Genomic DNA, 15,934 nt, shown 5'->3' with positions numbered 1-15,934 from the left:
CACATGCCACGGAGCAACTAAGCCCGTGTGCCACAACTACTGAGCCTGCACTCTAGAGCCCGCGAGCCACAACTACTGAGCCCATGCGCCACAACTGCTGAAGCCCATGCGCCTAGAGCCCGTGCCCTGCAACAAGAGAAGCCACCACAATGAGAAGCCCGCACACCGCAATGAAGAGTAGCCCCTACTCACTGCAACTAGAGAAAGCCCGCGTGCAGCAACGAAGACCCAACACAGCCAAAAAAAAATAGACAGTTATTTTCAGTTAGTACCTAATACTGAAGTAAAACAGAAAGATGAGGACATTGAGGTTGCTATTTAATTAGGGTGATCAAAGAAGGTGTCTTTGAGGAGATAACATTTGAACAAAAACTTGAATGACCATTCTATTCAGAGAGAATGGTGAGTCAAGACCATGAGGTAGAAACATGCTTGATGTGTTTGAGGAACAGAAGAGGTGCCATTGTGGCAGGAATAGAATGGGCAAGGGGATGAGGATAAGAGGCAGCAAGGAGGTAGTGGGTTATGTACAGCTTCGTAGGCCATGGTACGGACTTTAGATTTTATTCTGCATACAAGTGAAGCCATTGGAAGGTTTTGAGTGGGTGACTGATGAAATCTGACATATGTTTTAAAAACTAACCTTGGCTGTTGTATGAAGAAAACACTTCTGGAGCTTGAGTGGTGATAGGGACGATAGCAAACTCTTTCAGTATTTCCAGCAATAGAAGGAGGTAGCTTGGATTAGATGGATAAACAATGGAGGTGATAAGAAGTGATATATTGTGAAGGTAGGACCAGTGGGCTTTGCTACATGGATTGGATGCAGAGTGTGATAAAAAGAGATGAATCACTGTAAGTTAACTCAGCAAAACTGGGAAGGAAAATGACTTGGTAAATTTTTATCCAGAGTTTTTAGTGATCAAAAATGTAAGGATCTTTTTTTGTGGAGGAATTTACAGTTTACCTAACCTTGAGATGTTGACTGCTGCATTTTAAGGAAGCAATTGCTCATGGAAAGAGTTGGTCATTTAGAAAACTGCATTTTTTTCTGAAAAATAATACCATGAATACTTAGGGGACCTGTGATAGGGATGTGCTCTTAGCTGCCTTTTGTCCAAGTCTTTCTGTCACATACTTCCTTTCTCTTGAAAAGAAACCTGCTTACCCGTATATATCACATAGACAGCCTGTGTGACTGTAAGCTTCACAGTTCAGGTGGTTAAACCATTATGTGCACATGCTTTAAAAGTTTTTGCCAGCCTGGGCTACACTGGTGGCGCAGTGGTTAAGAATCCACCTGCCAATGCAGGGTACATGGGTTCGAGCCCGGGTCCGGGAAGATCCCACATGCCACGGAGTGGCTAAGCCTGTGCGCCACAACTACTGAGCCTGCGCGCCTAGAGCCCGTGCTCCGCAACAAGAGAAGCCACTGCAGTGAGAAGCCCGCGCACCGCAACGAAGAGTAGACCCCGCTCGCCACAGCTAGAGGAAGCCTGAGTGCAGCAACAAAGACCCAATGCAGCCAAAAGTAATAAATAAATAAAGTAAATAAATTTAAAAAAAAAAGTTTTTGCCAGCCAGAGAATTACAGCCTGAGACTTGCTACTGACTCCATGCTTCGCGGGACTAGAACCACAGCTGTTCTTGGCTTTACAGTGGGACGTACACCTAGTTTGGGAAGGGAGTGGGCATAGGGGACCTTTTTCCTGGTAGATTGCTTAGTGATTATAAATCCACAGAAAAGACATTGGATGTCTTTAAGAGAAATTCTTGTAAAACTGTTCTAGCCATAGGAAACACTTCTCTCAAGGAGTGTAAATGCCAAATAGACTTTAATAGTTTATTGGAACTGCATGGGCAGTGCTGGGGATAACTTAACCAAGTTTCTCTTCAAACCCCATTTTAAACCCTCAGGTCTTTTGCTTGCATCATAGCCATCTCAGTTCTCTAGTAAATTGCCTCTACTAAGCACTGATCATTTTTATGATGTTCCTAAGAAGTTCCCTTTCCTTGATTCCACCACATCTTTTTTCCCAGGGAGTATTTCCTAAGACAAGAGACTCTTGTTATCATTGTGTCAGCTCTTTAGTTCCAGTCATCAAGATTGCTTGTCCAGTGGAAGATTGGGAGTATGAAACATTAAGAACTTGAAATACTTAAAGTCCCATTATCTCAATAAAAAAATTGCTAGTGTTACCAAAGAGTATCTCTTGGCTCTACATGGTTATTGTCCTCCATGGTGATATTTCTAAATGCTGAGGGATTTACTCTGTATATCCTTAACGTCCCCAAATGGCCTATTTGCTTAAATTCTTTTTAACTCTATTTATAGTATTTATTTATAAAATTTCTTTTTAAAATCTTAATTTTAAAGTAGTACTTCCTCAATTTAAAATTCAAGCAACATAAATACGTATAAAGTAAGAAGCAAAAAATTTACAAAATTGAGGTTACAGCATATTATTTCTGCAACTTGATTTTTTCACTTAATAATGTATGGTTTTCATGTTAACAAATACAGATCTACTAATTTCTTTTTTTTGAGAATTACATTATATTCCATTGTATGGCATTATCCTGATTTACTTAGCCATTCCCATGTTGATTTACATTTTTTGCTATTATAAATAATGTTGGGTTAAACATTCGTGGGCACTTATATTTCTGAACTTGAACAAGTATTTCTATAGGATAGAGCCCTAAAAGTGAATTTGATTGGTCAAAGATTAGGTACATATGAAATTTTGTTAGCTACTGCCAAATTGCCCTCTAGAAAGGTTGAACTAATTTATGAAACTTGACATCGGAAGAGATTTTATATTTCCCATCTACCTAATAAAGAAATGGTCCAGACCATTAATAAAGTCCTGAATATACTGAATCTAATTATAATTACATGTCTTTCTTTCCCACTAGATTAGTAAAGAAAAGAAGATACAGTCCCTGTCAATAAACAGCTCACAGTCTAGTAGAGGAGTCCACAGTCTTATCTATAATAGTGTTCTTTGCTATAATGCCTAGCATACAGTATGTACTCCAGTAAATGATTGTCATGTAACGGAAGTGTTTCTCTTTATTGGTCTGATAACTACTATTTGGCAGAACTTCTCAATTTTACCAACTTGAGCCAATGGGTAGTCTTAGAGTACAGACTCCCTTTCTATTTTAGGCATTGCCTCTTGGAAGAAGGAAGTTGTTGCCTTAAGTCTAAACCCTGTGACTGTTATTTGATTACTGCTGTTAATAAACTTAACATTTCTTCTCTTCTCGGAATATACAATATACAGAAATGGAAGGAGGGTGAGCCATTGGGAGCTTTACTCTACCATTAAGCATTGCTCTAAAGGCTACCTCACATTTGCACTTAGGTCACAAAGCTTCTGTAACTTTAGGGTGAACCACCATCATTGAGAAGGTGGAACCTGGGATGTTGGGACATGAGAGCAGAACCTTGGGCCCTGGCATGCTATGTGTAGGACATTCATTCTTCTCTAACTAATCTCACTCAGCTCTGACCCTCCTGTTTTCTGTGTCTCTTCAGCACTTATGTATTCCGTTTGCACTGTATTAATTTGCACTTGTTTGCATGTTGCTTCATAAGTATTAAAGGCTTTTATCCCCTCACATATGTATTGTTTTGTGTCCCGAACTAAAGTATGAGCTTTTTGAAGGCAGAAACCATGTCTTTGGTTTCTTTTGTATTTCCCATAGCACCTTTTACTATGCTCAGCAGAGAGTGGGCGCACAGTATATGTTGTGGAATGACATCCTGAGTGATCTCTCCCTGGCTGGGCCTAAGATTAAATTCCCTGAAATGGAACAGTGCTAACCAACCCAGGACAGGTATTCTCCATCTGGCATGTTGGTTGCTTCTTTCAACTTGCTATCTGAAATGGCTCCCTTCCACATCTTTCCATCCAGAAAGTGGGACTTGGCATGGCTGATGGTGTGCTTGCTGTGTTGTGTTCCAGGCGAGTCTTCGGACACCAGAACTGACCTGGGAGCGAGTGAGATCCCAAGTTGACCATGTAATATGGCCTGATGGCAAGAGGATAGTGTTGCTGGCAGAGGTAAGACCTGAGGCTGGAGAAGTTCACCCCTGACAGGAGAGACTGCAGTACCCATGTCTCCTCCCCTTCATGTTCTCTCATACTTTCAACTCCTCTTAAGAATAAGCTTAACTACTTTACCAATGGATTTTACATCTAATTGTGAAAGGTCTTTTCATTCAGCAATTAAGAAACTATTTTGGTTCCCCACTTTTCACCAATTATCCTGTCTCTCTATGTCACTCTACAGGTTGAGTCAGACAATGGCTTATTACTGTGGAAGGAATTAATGGATAGAACCATTGCCACTTTGAGTGATGCTTATAAAGAGATAATGTCATTTGTGGGATGGTTTAATCAGGAAGCACAAAGTAGATATTTCTGACTGTAACTAAGATAATCTTAGGCAAACTCTGAGAAGGTCATGTCTTTGCTAATAGATTCCCTGTTTCTGAGTGTCCATTCCCCTAAACTGAGCCAGACGTGTAGTAGATACCCAGCTATGTATTGGTTGTATGATTGATATTTCCCTTTCCTGGCTTCTTCTAGCTCAGCCTTACTCTTGACTTTCAGGCCACTTAGACTCCCATGTCAATGTTTGGCTACTTTTCCTTTCTTGACAGCTTCTCTTTCCTATCCTAGATTTCTGACAGCTGTAACAATGCCCCCTGTTTTTACCTTAACACTTTCTCTTCTTCAGGGAAAGATACCAAGATTACAAGGGGGACAATAATACTTTCCTTGAGTTTTGATTTTCAGTCTTTTTTTTTAATTAAAGAAACTGAAAATGAAAACATATACTGTCTTCATCTAGAGGCCTTTAAATTTATTTTTGAGCCTTCTTCCTATTCTCTTCACTTTTTCTCACCTTATCTCACCTTCTCAAATACTTTAGGGCATCTATAAAGTATGTACAGGAGTGTGTACAGGGAGGGGATCGGCAGGTTGTTAAATATTCTCTAATTGCTTTAAAGTCAGCCCACTGTCTGGTGACTTATTTCTAGGTCCCATCTAGTAATTTTGGTGACAAAAGCTAGCACCATAGTTGTTTTTGGCTACAATGGTTGAGCAGAAAACGTGGTCAAGCTTCCTAGGAAATAAAGTAGGAAAGAATGGCATTGGGGGGAAGGTTCTAGTCATTCTAACTCTCTGAATCACCCACTGGAAATACATGACTGCCCTTGAATTCGGGAGAACCAGGTTGAGGAAGAAGCACAGAAACCATCACAGCTTCCTAAGTCAAAAAATATCTCCCATCACGACCTGGAGAGGTTGCCCTTGGATTTGACCAGATCATTGTTTAGGACAGTTTTTCGAAGGAATATCGATGCCTCAGAAGGAAGATATTCTGTTGCAGAAAGTAGAAAATTCAAGGGAAATATACCCTCCCTTGGCATAAGCCTCAGTATCATGTGACTATCTCTATTCCTTTTTACATAAACGCAGAGATCTTTTATCTTATTATCTTCATCAGAATTTCTTAACATTTCACTCAAATGTCAATCAGTTCATTTCCACTGACTGAACACCTGCCTTTTGTCCAGCATGTTAGTTGGGAAGTGTTTGGAAAATGGCTGTCGTGTTCTTCCCTCACTCCTCAAAGCCAGAGACTTCATCTAACCAACCCATTTGTGTGTTAACCTTTGCTTTCTAGGGCCGTCTGCTAAACCTAAGCTGCTCCACAGTGCCTACATTTGTGCTCTCGATCACCGCAACTACTCAGGTAAGGCCTCCAGAGTGGGGAAGCAGTGGGCTGGAAAGAGTCATTAGCCCATCAGGGTTTCACTTGATATGGGGTAGATTGCTGTGAATGGCACGTCAACATCCATTTCTCTGCTTTTCTAGGCTCTTGCCTTGATAGAACTCTACAATGCTCCTGAGGGTCGCTATAAGCAGGATGTCTACCTGTTGCCCAAGAAAATGGGTAAGCATGAGTTCTTCTATCCCAGTCCTTACCAAGTAGTTCAGAGTCAGAGGCTAAGGGAAGTTTGGGGGCATTATAGTTCTTAGGGATAGAAAAAAGATATCTTCATCTTGTAAAGTAGGAGCTAGGATTCTTAGATTTCATCCACAGTTGATTTATCACGTTTTCCAAATAGGTTGTCCTAATGAAGTAAGGACATTTTGCTGTGATTTAGTTTACCTGCCTGTGAATTTTAAGGATTTTCCCAAAGTATCTATTACACAAGAAAAAAATCTCAAAGGAAAAAAAAAACTCTTCCCCCCACAAGAAAGAGGAATCATCTCCTACCTTGTGACATCTGACTTACTCCAGTTCTAGGCTGCTAAGTAGCTCCTACCAAACTTTTCTCAGACCAAGAAGACTTTCATACTACACCTTCTAACTCTGACCCTGTTGCTTCAGGCCAAAGGAAAGACTCTTAATAGCTTCTGTTAAGAGTTTAGTTATGTGGCCGTTTCGTATAGGAGAAACATTAAACTGTCTTAAATTTTTAATGAACCTGCTTCAAACACCTGAACTGATACTGTATGTTTATAAACTCCCAAGCCAAAGATCAGGGAATAAATCAGCTTCTGGTTTTGTTTTGCTTCAGCATTAGATGCACAGCAACTGTGAGAAGTTGACATATTATCCCTTTAATAGACACCTTGGAAGAATATAAAAAAGTAGAACAGTCCATAACTGAATGTATAATGAAGTTAGGGAGACCAAACAAATACATAGGAAAGGACTCAAAATTCTGAATAAGCAATATGTATTCAGGTAAGAGAATGTACATAGAAACCCATAAGAACTAAGGGTGTAGTGTCCTTCTCAGTCACTCCTTTCGGAGCTCCCCAAGTGTTAGTTTTTCTGAGTGACCTAAAGTATAAAGTACAAGGCAGAACTAAAGTTGGAGCTTCCTGTTTTTGAGTCCACCCACTGTCCCATCCTTTCTTTTAGACTCTAAGGCCTATTGCTTCTTTCATTTCTCACTTTTCTGGGGAGAAGGAAAGGTTCAAGGCTGAAACAGCTTGTAAGGAAGAAATGTTATGACTTTGGAAAGCACTGGGCTTAAGCTCAAGCAACCATTCCTTAGAATTGAGGTCCAGTGAGCAAAAGTTAAGCATTTTTCATTCAGCTCCAAGAATTAGAAGGTGTCTTCCAACTTTTTAAGGCTGGAGAGAACAGCCAGACAAGAGGCAAGAATGCTTATACCAGGTCTTTTGTGATCTTTTGTTCCAGATGAGTATGTGGCCAGCCTACACCTGCCCACCTTTGATGCCCACCTGACCGAGCTGACAGATGAACAGGCCAAGTATCTGGGGCTCAACAAGAATGGGCCCTTCAAGCCCAATTACTACAGGTGCCTTGAACTCCCCATAAAATAGGGAAGCCTGAGTAGTGATGAGCTTCCTGCACTGGAATTGGTCTTTTCATCCATCACCATATTTACATGAACTCAGGAAAATAAACCCACTCTCCCTCACTACCACCCCCAAATGATTCTTTGAGGCCTTCTCCAGACATGAAACAGTGTTCCCTTTCCTGAATTTGCCACTTCATCTTCTTGATATGATGTTTACCCCTGTATGGAGAAAAACTGGCCTTCTTCATTGATGTGAAAAAGCACCACATTTATCTACCCTCACCATACACCGCAGAAAAGTCCCTGCCTCCCCGTTATACCTTTAGGCCGGCTCTTCATGTCCCAGCATCCCCACAAGCTGATAACATCACAGTCTCATCTTTCTTTTTTCCTGCAGGTATTAAGTTCCTGTAACTCAAGCCAGAAGAAGTTTTAAGGAATAGAACTCCAAGTCTTTTCTCCACTCCTATACAGGAAAGAACCCAGCAAGCTGCCTCTCCAATCAGCTGCCTGCCGTGCTCACCCTATATGTTAGGTTATTTATTTATTAACCTAAATAATAAATGTCGCCTTGGCCCAGAGTGTGGTTGCTGTCCTGAGGGCTGTGAGAGCCGCAGAGGACAGGCTGAGGAAGGAAAGAAATGGGGTTCCCAGTGGATCTTTTGAGTCATTCCCCACCGACTCGGAATCCTCAGCACTGGGCATTGTTCTCTTGTCCAGGCTCAGGAGTTAGTCCATGGATTCCAGACTCCTCCTTCTCTGAGGTTTTCTGGAATAAATTTTTAGCAGCTGCCTTTCTCAGCTTTGGCCCTTCCCCAGGTGAGGCCTTTTGGAAGCCACTGAATTAACATGGCCTGGGTTCCCAGCCTTGACCATCACTATCACTGCCTTCTTTATAAAATGGAAGGAAGGAAGGAGTGTTGTGGCTTTGGCAAGCTACACAAAGAACTCAGCTGTGCCTCTGTTTCCTGGGAGTCTCCTTCCTTACCCAGGACTCCTTTCTTCTCCTTGAATATTTATGTCCATTTTAACAATTTCAGGTTCCAAGAGGAATGTGCCTCTATTATTTCCTCAACAGCTCTGATGTTTATCAGACATTTGTTTTGCCCTCTTTCTAACCCAACTAACCTCTGCTCAGGAAGTGAGGGCCAGCCCCACTGGGGCCCATAATTTTACTTCCTTGTCATTTAACTGGATAATTTCCCAGGAAGCTCCCTACAAATTGGCACTGTCTCAGAAAAGGAGGCTTGTTGTGAAACACTGCTTCCTGAAACTTCCTCCTATTGCCTAAAACTCCTTCTGAAACTGAGCAGGAAAAGGCTTACTTTCCAAGGGATTTGGGAGAGCAGGGCTTCAGAAATGCGACAGATCTTTCAGACCCACAGCTCAACACCCTAAAGAAGCAGAATATATTTATTTGTCTCCTGGGAAGGGCTTTGCAGCTTAACTGGCTAAGCTATACAGAGATGACACCGTAAACTGAATCCAGATGATCAAAGCTAGTTTGAACGTCATCAGACATTCATCCCTTTGGCCATTGCCATTGAATATGAAACTGAGATCTAACGTCTCTGCAATTTGGTCTGTGGTCTTTCTTCTCTGCTGGGATATCTTTTTATGTTCTGGCCATCTTGGGATTCTGTATTCCAGAGGTAGTTTCTTGAGTAACTCCAACATTACAAAAAATTTGTAATGTGAGCAGCCTGAAATTTTGTGTCCCACCTAAGAGTTGGATTCCTTTTAGAGACTGACCTGTTGGTCTTAAGGGTTCCATTGGGACCAGATTGGTTCTAAGAGTTAAAGTCTGGAGTGGTCCTAGGAATCTTGAATGAAATGAGTCCTTTTCCCCCCTGCTAACCCTGTTTAACCTCTCAGTTTTGTTTTTCCATTTTTCCCCTATCCTGGTCTGCCTCAAAGTCTCAAGACCAAGGTGACCCAAGGAAACACCAGACCACCCACGATCACCATAACCTTCCCACCCTAATTCTGCTCTCCGATTTCTACCTTCTCCAACTTCTCCTGGTCTTCACATATACCCACAGAGCTAGTCTGGAAGTGACCTTCCCTTTGGAGGTAGGGAGGTGGATCTTAGGTAAATGGTTGTTTGCCTCACTAAATAGTACACAGTCTCAGCCCATAGAATCTAGTTCCTCAGAGGCCGTATGTCTTAGCAAGTACTGGAAAAATGCCACATGCGTGGCTATATTGTTTCATGGAGAAGATCATAAATGCTGAAAATCCCACTAGGCCATTCAATTCTTCCTTTTGCCCACCCTATTCTGGCTTTTGTTTTAATTAATTGGATCCCTTTAACAGAAGATTCAGAAGATGAAATTTGTGTCTCATCTTATATCCAGAGAAGATTCCATTAGGCAGATATCTGGACTCTAGCTTATTATGTTCTTAAGCCAAAGTCATAACCTGCTGTTTCTCAGCAAAGCCTGGCTGCCTGTGGAGATTACTATGTGCTGATCCTGACAGGACATACTCTGCCTTGAAAATGTGAAGAGACCCATTCCAAATGAAAAAGAGCCACACTGGGCTTCTAGGTTAGGTTGCCCATGTTGCTACCCATGGTGAGGTATTTGCCTCTGAGTTTCAGGTGACCACTCTTCGTCTCTTTCTGGGGACTCTGTGTCATAACCATTAAGGAAAAGGAGGTCCAGGCCTCCTGAGTATTTGGGTTCTATCTTGGTGTTGGAATTTGGTCGTTATTCTTTCTGCCCGTGTAATCAGAACAAATGCATCTTCTTCCCTCGATCTCTCACCTCAGATGCATCCTAGGTATCTGGAAGCATGGGAAAGAAGACTAATTAGCTCTTTATATGTGACCCTGGCCTGTGGGGAATCTTACTGTTTTCTCTGCAGTGAATTTGTGCTAGTTTTCAAGGTTTTTTGCCTTCTTAATGGAAATACTGTTTTCTTTTTCTCATTAAAAAAAAAAGTATCTGGTCTACCTTTCCTCTGCCCTCCTACCTCCTCATCCTCCCCTCCCATATGAGCACGGCTCCCCATGGCCACATACTCCTGCAAAGCTTTTTTGCTGCTTGGCTTTTCTCTGAACAGATCTGAAATTGCTGCTCCTGTGGTTTTCTCAAAATTAACTTTGTCATGGTTTTAAAAAAGAAATCAAAATGCATTGTTGCATTAAGCTTTTTTAATAAAGGAAAATTACAGGAAAAAATAGGCAACACCAGCAAATTATATGTGGACAAGTTCTAAACTATATATACATACATATATATGTAAAATTATCTAGTTCTCATTGTCATCTTACTGAAAGGAAATAAAACCTCTAAAGATTGCCATATCTGAGAGGCTCTTGGAAATCTTTATGTCTAAGTGATTGTATTAGATCAGCAATAATGAATATGTAATCTCAAAAGATAAATAAAATATTCTTAAAATGGATTCTTGTACTGAGAGTATTCCTTGCTTCAGTGAACTAGGAATTTAGAGATGAGAGAGGCTTCTGGGCAACAGGCTAGAGAGCCTGCTGTAGCGCAAGGATGTGAAAAGCTGAAGCACTTACCAATAGGCATGTTTAAGTGTCCTTAGCCTTGAGTCCCTTGTTCCATGGTGGGTCATTCCACTCATAAATATCACCCTTCCCCCACTGCCCACCCCGTTCTGTGTATAAAGAACCTGCTTTCGTAAAGAGACCGCTCTGGGGGAGTTGAGAAGTATAGGCTTAAGGCAGAGGAACTAAAGCTTGGTTCTTGGTCCCCCAAGCCCTCTGTGTGCTGCCATAAGCTGGAGAGCACAGAAAGGCAGCCTCCTGTGGTTTGGGACCAAAAGACCCTGACTACAGGACCTGACTATGACATCCAACCAAAGAGAAGAAAGAAATGAATCTAGCAGAGAATTGTCTCTAAGTCAGGTTTTGCCTGAGTAAATCATAACCAGAGGATGAGTCCAACTGCCTGTTCTTTCTCAACTACCAGTAGAGTAGCCATTTTTGAGAAATAGCTACTAAAGATAGCCACTTTCTTTAGCTGACAACCTAAACAAGTTCTATATCCTGTATGCAAGATGTTTTCTTCCCTATTAGAATCTCATGCCACTTTGACTTCTGTTTGTCTAAACTAAGGGCCACAGGGCTGGAATAGCCTGGGTAATTGGTAATGGTTCAAAGGTGGCCCATTCTCAAAGGAGAATGCAGCAGCTAGCATGGAGCCTGTAAACCAGCTGGCAGGATTTGCTCCACTACAGCAAGGTTGTTTTGTTGTTTTTTTTTTTTTGCGGTATGCGGGCCTCTCACTGCTGTGGCCTCTCCCGTTGCAGAGCACAGGCTCCGGACGCACAGGCTCAGCGGCCATGGCTCACGGGCCCAGCCGCTCCGCGGCATGTGGGATCCTCCCGGACCAGGGCACGAACCCGTGTCCCCTGCATCGGCAGGCGGACTCCCAACCACTGAGCCACCAGGGAAGCCCTACAGCAAGGTTTGACTCCTCTTTTGTGAAGGATGGAAACTTGAGTGCCTCGGTCTTAATTTCAGATTCACAGGGTAATCCCAGGCTGCCCACTGCTGTGCAGTTTCTCAATCTCGTGATGTTGTGGAAAGAGCTTGGAGTCAGGCTGACTTGACCAGCTCTACCATTTACAAGTTGTGTGACTCGGCCAAATTATATAACCATTCAGAGCCTCAGTTTTCTTGCCTGTGAAATGGATAATGCTTATCTCCTAGAGTAAAGATTTAATGACCTGATTTAATTTTTAAAATACTGCTTACAGACCCAGCAAACACTAGGTACTACATAAATATCGATTCCTTGTCTCAGCCTAGGGCCCTACAGCCTGAATTGCCTCATTACGCCCACATGTGCTCTTTATAGGGCAAAGAGGGTATTCGTATCCTTTTTCTATTGTACTATTTTATCCTGGCTGCCCGATACCCTCAAAAACTAGGTATTTTAAGACTTCCTGCAATCTTATTTTTAAGCTTTTTCAATGCCAGGTGTTATCTATATAATCACATATCCAACCTCTGGATTAAAGTGGAGTGCTTATATGGGGAAAGGGGTATGTTTGGTCCTTGTAACTATACCTATTTATACCTCTAGCCCTCTGCCAGCAGCTTCAGAATACCTGAGTTTGGGGACAAGGGAAAGTGGTAGTGTAGGTTTAAAAATAATTCCACACTGGAGCCATCTCTGCAAGATGTGGACCAGTCCCTAATTAGCTCCAAGGTATATTTATGGGTACCTCTGTAGTCAGTGGTGTTGATGGCTGTCACTTCTTTGTTGACAAATAAGCTAAAAGAAATTGAGTGTGTGCCAATTACATGGCCCAGAGTTTCAAAGTTTTCAGTTAATCTGTGGTTTCTTGTTACTTCTTCCAGTAGCTGTTTCCAGATATCTTCCTCCTTATGATAAGCTCTGAAAGTCTGGGCCTCTAATGATTAGATAGATGTCTGATCTTTACTGGCTCCCATTCTACTGCAGTGTGGAAAAGATACTGGATTGCGGTCTCTCCCCATGTTGATTCTTTGCAATCTCCATAGCACTGCTTTTTTAAACCCCATCTCCCAAAGTGAAGCCAGATGGAGCTCTAGGCTCAGCAAATGGCTTTACATAAAGGCCAGAGGGGACTTGAGAGCTGTTGTCCTCAATTCTACTCCCAACTGAAGATTACTCTGCTCCCTTGGCCCTAGGGATAGGTTGGAAAAAGAACAAAACCTCAAAAGTAGCCACTCCTGTATGTCACCATTGTTGGGGATCCTGATGATTGACTAGGCTCACAAAAGAATATGAAGTTCTGGGCTTGTCAATCCTAGAGCTCTGACTGCTTAGGAGGAGATATACTGGGAAGAGGGAAGGTAGAAAATTATGTTATTAAGAAGCCCCAATGGGCTGTGCTGTGGCAGGTTTACCACACTGAAGCAGTGATGAGCTAGGTGTGGGTTGTGAATTTTAAAGCAGAGTATGAATCTTTAAGAGTTTAACAAAATTATACTCTGAAAAAAATTCCAAAATCAAATAGTTTAGGCCTTGAGCCAGAGACTTTCTTAGAAATTCATATCAATTCAATTCTGTTTAAACCAGTGGGTCTCAACCACAGAAGATTTTGCCCCCCGCAACCCCACCCAGGGTTATTTTGCAATATCTGGAAACATTTTTGGTTGTCACAGTTAGGGGGAGGGTACTGCTGGCATCTCGTGAAGAGAGGCCAGGGATTCTGCTAAACATTCTACAGTGCACAAAACAGCTCCCCACGACAAGACATTTTTCAGTCGATAGTACAGAAGAAACCCTGTGTTAAACACACAGAAATGAGCAATACACAGATGAACAAAAGCTGCTCTCAGAGAGCTTATATCCAGGTTGAGGTGGGTGGGTGGTGGGAATGGGAGAGGAAAGGGAAAATTGTGGGTGGGTACAGTAAGGAGATGTTGGAGACCAGGGAGAGAAAGGAACTCAGAAATCTCCAAGGAGTGCTCACTCTCAACTCTGCCTTGATCTGTCGCCTACTAATTAGCAGAGGAAAGTGTGAGGGAGAGGTATGATACAAGAAGGGGGGATAATTCCTTTGGGCCCCTTACTTTGAGGATATAGTAGAAAATATAAGGATTGTGGATCCAGGCAGACTTGGCTGACACCAGCACAGCCTGAGTAGGTTGATGAGGGTCAAAAGAAAGGCTTTCTGGAGAAGGAGGTGATGACTAAATCGAATTTTTAAGGAAGAATAGAAGTTAGCCAAGAGAAGAGCAGAGTTTCCTCCAGTGAGAGACACTGAAACAAGATATTAGAATATGATACCTTGGGAACTGCAAGCAAGGAGTAATTAGTCTCTGAGAGTCCCGGTTTCCTTGTCAGTAATATTGGATTAGTGAAAACAACCTGTAGGAGAGATATATCTGGAAAGAGTCTAGTGCAGTGCCTGGAACAGAGTGGCAGTTCAACATTCCCCCCCCCCAACTTGTTTGGGGCTTCTATTACTATCCCAGACTGCACACATATTTACTGTAAGACGCTTTTTACGTAAGCTCCAAAGTGGGCAAACCACACAGCCTCATTTGCCCCAGGTAACACTGAGCCCTTAGGAAGGATCTTAGAATGAAGGAAAGGACTGGGGCACAGGTGGCTCTGGGGATTTGTACTCCAATCAACTTTTACTCCCTAGCTCACACCATGAGGAAGATGCACCCCTTCAGCAGAGAAAGGCAGATGGCCAGCCCGGAAAGGCACCAGCAATTTCAGTGAAGTAAAAACGCCCCACTCCACCCCTCAACCCCCAGTCTCCCAGTCAAGCCCTCACTCCGAGTGGAATGAATTCGCCTCTGAAATCTCAGCTTCCAGAGAGGGAGAGTCGCTCGTTTCCTGCGGTGTCCCTGGCGGGTGGCCCCTTCGACTGAAGCGGGATTTGGAAAGTATTCAGGAGCCAGGACTTGGGGACAGAGTTCTGTGATACTGGGGAAACGAAGACTGCAGTGGAGCAGCAGGCGGAGACTAGAGCTCCCCAAAACGGTCGCTGTTTGGGAGGGGGTGAGGGCTGAGGGACACCTAGTGAGAAGCAGAGCTGACCACCTAGAGCTCAAGGCCCAGGACGTGGGAGGTGGAGCTAAGAGCCGACAGCGGAGTGTCAGGCTACCAGCGACGCCGCGGGAATGGGAAAAAAAATCCCTTGAATGAGCCCCCTCCAAGTCCCGCTCAGAGAGGTCGAACAGCCAATCGCGCTGCAGGGTGGGGCTGCGGAGAAAGGTCTCAACCAATAGCTGAGGAGGGGGCGGGGCCTGGCTCCCGGCGCGCGGCGGCTGTGGGGTAACCCGTGGCGGAGAGCGCAGAGCGGCAGAGGGGGGCTGCTGAGGAGAGCCGCATGGAGGACCCTGCGGCACCCGGGTCCGGGAACCCGCCTGCCAATGGCTATGGCAACGGCAACGGCGGCGGCAAAGGGAAGCCAGCGGCGCCTAAAGGCCGGGAAACGTTCAGAAGCCAGCGGCGGGAGTCGGAGGTGAGGAGCCCGGAGAGCTTTCAGTTGGGGCCGGGAGACGCCTGGGGCAAGAAGCGTTGGCTGAGGTGTTTCGGTCGCGTGCCCCTCCGCCGCCGGGAGACCCCTGCGCGCCCCGTGCCGCAGCCTGAACTCCGGGCTCTGCAGCCCCTGACCCTCTCCGCCCGTCTCCTGCCGCGGGTCTGGGGCTTTCTAGCCCTCTGGCCTCCCTCGGGGGGCGCGAAGATAGAGCCTGATAGCCAGAGTCCCGGATACTTTCACATATTTATCTCGCTTAATCGCTGTAGCCCCCCGGAGTGGTAATTCGTAAGGCCGATTTACGGAGGAGGAACAGGCGCGGAGAGGTGAAGTGAGTGGCCTGAGGGGTGGGAGGCCGGAACCCGGCCGCAGTGAAAAGGGGCCGGCGTGGGGGCAGCCGCCCTCCCACCCCGAGGCGCCCCGCGCCGAGCAGAGCAGCCGCGTGACTTGGGCCCTTCCCCTTCCCCCCGTGTGCTGGCCAGCCCTTGAGGGAGCACTTTCCACGGACATCAGGCCCCCACCCTGTAAGGGTTAATGATACAGGAGTCAGGCGGGGCAGTACCGGAGCGAGTGGATGGACCCCCCCCCCGCTACGATACAGACCCA

General features: G+C 44.2%; 2 protein-coding genes across 8 annotated transcripts in view; both read left to right on the top strand.

The window, feature by feature from the left end:
• The window catches only part of AHCYL2 (adenosylhomocysteinase like 2), a 170,400-nt gene extending 159,626 nt beyond the window's left edge, over positions 1 to 10,774 (top strand). For all 4 annotated transcript variants that reach the window (XM_027101958.1, XM_027101957.1, XM_027101962.1 and 1 more), the window contains exons 13-17: positions 3,975 to 4,073; positions 5,707 to 5,775; positions 5,898 to 5,976; positions 7,240 to 7,360; positions 7,761 to 10,774. In XM_027101958.1, coding sequence (XP_026957759.1) covers positions 3,975 to 4,073; positions 5,707 to 5,775; positions 5,898 to 5,976; positions 7,240 to 7,360; positions 7,761 to 7,767 — 375 coding nt within the window. In that variant the 3' untranslated portion in view covers positions 7,768 to 10,774. The remainder of the gene's footprint in view (positions 1 to 3,974; positions 4,074 to 5,706; positions 5,776 to 5,897; positions 5,977 to 7,239; positions 7,361 to 7,760) is intronic.
• Positions 10,775 to 15,121: 4,347 nt separating this feature from the next.
• Positions 15,122 to 15,934, top strand: part of STRIP2 (striatin interacting protein 2) — a 43,873-nt gene continuing 43,060 nt past the window's right edge. For 2 of the 4 annotated variants that reach the window (XM_027101954.1, XM_027101953.1), the window contains exon 1: positions 15,128 to 15,313. In XM_027101954.1, the coding sequence (XP_026957755.1) occupies positions 15,179 to 15,313 (135 nt within the window). In that variant the 5' untranslated portion in view covers positions 15,128 to 15,178. Of the gene's footprint in view, positions 15,314 to 15,934 lie in introns of all 4 variants that reach the window. The other 2 variants (XM_027101956.1, XM_027101955.1) reach the window with 2 other exon arrangements.

The sequence above is a fragment of the Aethalodelphis obliquidens genome, unplaced genomic scaffold (assembly GCF_003676395.1).
Source record: "Aethalodelphis obliquidens isolate GAN/ISIS:26980383/991018 unplaced genomic scaffold, ASM367639v1 scaffold5, whole genome shotgun sequence".
NCBI lineage: Eukaryota > Metazoa > Chordata > Mammalia > Artiodactyla > Delphinidae > Aethalodelphis > Aethalodelphis obliquidens.
Note: the sequence above shows the minus strand (reverse complement) of the source record. Positions and strands in the feature narration are given on the sequence as shown.